Source organism: Manihot esculenta, chromosome 12 (genome assembly GCF_001659605.2).
Source record: "Manihot esculenta cultivar AM560-2 chromosome 12, M.esculenta_v8, whole genome shotgun sequence".
Lineage (NCBI taxonomy): Eukaryota > Viridiplantae > Streptophyta > Magnoliopsida > Malpighiales > Euphorbiaceae > Manihot > Manihot esculenta.
The window spans coordinates 35,604,094-35,607,509 of record NC_035172.2 but is presented as its reverse complement, the minus strand read 5'-3'; the positions used below and the strand labels follow the sequence as shown (position 1 = coordinate 35,607,509).

At 32.2% G+C, this 3,416-nt stretch overlaps 1 protein-coding gene across 1 annotated transcript; it reads right to left on the bottom strand.

Moving 5' to 3' along the window:
• Window positions 1-544: 544 nt before the first annotated feature.
• On the bottom strand, window positions 545-2,995 carry LOC110608229 (terpene synthase 10). The gene is made up of 7 exons (XM_043949158.1): window positions 2,768-2,995; window positions 2,432-2,692; window positions 1,965-2,340; window positions 1,638-1,856; window positions 1,376-1,514; window positions 1,003-1,251; window positions 545-918 (listed from the first exon to the last, which is right to left on the bottom strand). Exons 1-7 carry the CDS (start codon window positions 2,985-2,987, stop codon window positions 610-612), a joined length of 1,773 nt encoding a protein of 590 aa, XP_043805093.1. The 5' UTR covers window positions 2,988-2,995; the 3' UTR covers window positions 545-609.
• Window positions 2,996-3,416: the final 421 nt, after the last annotated feature.

Sequence of the window (3,416 nt, the reverse complement as noted above, 5' to 3'; positions counted from 1 at the left end):
TTTCATGTTCTGAAAAAAAAAAAAACCATGAGAAGGAGATTAAAAACGTATTTGTGTTCTAAAAAAAATTTTCAAGAGAAGGAGATTAAAAACATCTTGGCAATTCCTTTGAATCTTGGGAGGACAAAACATCTTGGTAATTCTCGGCTTTCAATTTTCATTGGTGCGCTGTATGGCAATGATTTATCAAATGAAGCAAAACCAGTTTCTGCCTACTCATTTAAAAAGTGATACTTATAGTAAAAAAAATTTGTGGCTCAAGTCCTGCCCCATTTGCTATTAAAATGATATTAAATCTTAAAATTTCTCCATTCATTGTAAATTTAATCACCAAATAATAATTAGTGATTTACATTATAAATATTTTTTGATCAAATAAAAGGGACTATTTTTAATTATTTTTTCTCTATTTGAATCATAAGTATTTTTCTTGCTATTAAATCCATTAATTAAGAATTTATGAGAATAATATACAATTATGCTTTACCCTTCTAGCAAAAAATAAAAATTCCAAATAGAAATAGAGATAACTAAAGAACAACAGCCAATTCCTTTATGAGAGTGGCAAATAAATTGTAGTTAAAGTTATAAGAAAGAAAACATTTCCATCTAGACAACCTTGTTTAGACAGGGAATAGGTTGAACAAGTAGTGATACAACTCGGTCCTTAGTCTCACGGTCTTCGATTCCATGCCCGTCTCCATGTTGGTACATGCATTGCGCCATTCTAGCTAAGTTAAATGCAATACTAATAAAAGTTTCTGAAAATGGAGAATCTGTGCATTTTTCTTCATTCATTTCCTTCCATGTCTCGCTAATTAGAAATCGTATGTGATCACGAGCTTCTTTTTCTGAAGCTCCAGTTTCATGCATGTAGCATTGAATTGATTTTGGAACATCACCTCTCTTTAATTCATCCTACATAAGAATGAGATAAAAAAAAATAAAGATCCATAAATAAGTGAATGAGACATTTTAGGGTAAAGATAAAGGATAGCATACCGATGATGTTCCAAGATCATCTGCAAATCTAAAAATCATCGATGAACATCGAATTATGCTGGAATACTCTTCCAAGCATTTTAAGGCATCATTTGAAATTGGAGAATTTATGAGAAAGAAAGCATGGATTAAAATCACAGGACCTGATATAGAGATCCATGCATTATCAATATATTCTTGTAAACTTGGTGTATATCCATTATAATACCATCTCGCTTCCAGTAAATATGATTTGCACAGATTTGCCCACTGGAAGAATTTAAAATCAGCAAATTATATGAATTGTTATTAATATAATTTCATTTTTAATTAACATGTAAGTGAATAGACAAATTGATATTATGAAAAATTCAAAACCATCATTGAAACTTACAGCTCTTTTCAAGTAGGGGACGATGTGAATTCCTTGTTCCCTAAGGAAATCAAAAGCTATTTCATTTATGGAGTTATGGAGAGAAAGGTAACATATCTTCATGTAGTCTGGAAGTTGCTCCACTGCATTGACATCCCATCTAAAATTGAAAAAAAAAATGATGCAATTTATTCCTATATCAAATAAAATACATTTAAGAATTGATACGTAGTATGTCCATATAAAAATTTGAGGATAAGATATCACCAACACCAACACCAACCTTTGAACAGCATCAGTGAAAAGCTCAAGCTCATCCAAGGTTCCATACACATCATATATATCATCAATGGTTGTTATTAGTGCAGTGAGCTTTGTCAACATTCTCCTACAATAGCTGAACTGTGGCTTGAATATCACCCCAATGCTCCAAAAGAAGTTCTCCATTAGCCTATCTCTCGCAAAGCTCAACTTTTCCCCTAAACCTGTACTCCTCCACCACCTTTATTCAGACCAAAACAAGCCAATAAGGAGCAGCCAGCTGTAAACTATTGACATGAATGAGAAATTATGTGCTTAGTCAACCAGATCAACCATAAATTATACATACCTTGACATGTGTTTTAGATCGTTTTGGTGTATCATCTGCACGTTGTTGAAGTCCAATTTAGCAAGTTCTAGCAGAAGAGGATTCATGCCCTGTTTTCTTTCATATACATCAATAAACCATCTGGTCTCCAACCTCAGCATCCTCCAATGCAGTGGGATCTCCAGTGCATGACTTACTAAATTGGATAGGTTTTGGTCTTGGCTCTGTTGAACAAACTTCCTTAGACAAGTGGTTGTAAAATCTCTTGCATTTTGCAAGATATCTTCACTTTCGTCTGAAAGGAATGATGCCTCGTACAAGGATAGCATTCCCTCCCAATCCTCACATAGGCACTTTTTGAAGTTTCCCACCTCATCTTGGAAACTATTGAAGATCTCTGCATTTCACTTTTTCTAGTTAAATATTATTACCAACTTTTGATAAAGAATTGCATGTCTGAAAAAGGGTGAAAAGTGTTAGGATTTTACCTTGAGGTATTTTATATCCATGTTGTCTTAGGAGTCTAAATTCAAGAGCTGTAGCATATAAATCCTCCCTTCTTGCATTATTATGGCTGTAAATGCTCATCAAGATACTCTTTATTTCATCTTCAAAGTGATAAGCTAATCCAAGTCTTTGCAAGGTGTCAATTAGTTGGAGCTGATCCAGAGGATCCACAGCTTGCTTAAGCAATATCAGCCTCACCTCTTCCTTCAGCTTACTGATTCGGTTAGTGTAAACCTCTCCCTATATCACAGTAATCATGAGCATGAAAATAAAAGGAAAACAAGTAATTTGGAATAATTATAAACATATATGTATCCCATATTCACTCTTCAGTGACTGCACAAAATTAAAATCCCAAATGGGAGGTTGGTAATTTGCAGATCTTCTCACAATAGTTTTCTTGGCAAGTTTTGGAGACACCAAGCATCCAAGAGGACTGAAAATATTGCCAATTTTGAGTAATCTAAAGGAACAAGTTCTTGATGGCTGTTTAGTGAAAGAGCAAATAGGATATGAAGCAAATAAATGAAGGGCCATTAGAGGATCTATTTGGTGTGTGTGCATAGTTTTCCAAAAACTTCAAGTCCTTATATAGATGTGCAAACTCCAAAGAGGATATTACCCTTAAAAATTCTTGATTTTAGTAAATTAATAATTTGACCACTTAAGTTTTTTTTTTTTTTTGAAATTAAAATTACTTCAATTTTAATTCGAGGGTCATTAAAGTAGTCATGTTTTAAATAAATATAAATGAAAAAAAAAATATTTTTATCCTCCTCATCCTTTTAATATAAATTTCTTTTTTGTTATTTATACTTTAATTATTGTATATATTAAAAACTTTAATTATTAATTTATTGTTTTTTTTGGCATTTATTGATAAAGTACTATTTAGAATCCGTCAGAAATTTTAACCAATATCGTTTGGTTAAAACGAAATAAGAGAAAAGATAGGTTAAAAAACTA

Excerpts from the sequence above, each read along its gene's own strand:
- LOC110608229 (XM_043949158.1), bottom strand. The coding sequence starts at position 2,987 with ATGGCCCTTCATTTATTTGCTTCATATCCTATTTGCTCTTTCACTAAA. Across the intron at positions 2,341-2,431 it reads TGGATATAAAATACCTCAAG|AGATCTTCAATAGTTTCCAA; the intron begins GTAAAATCCTAA and ends AGTGAAATGCAG. Across the intron at positions 1,515-1,637 it reads TTCACTGATGCTGTTCAAAG|ATGGGATGTCAATGCAGTGG; the intron begins GTTGGTGTTGGT and ends TTTCAATTTTAG.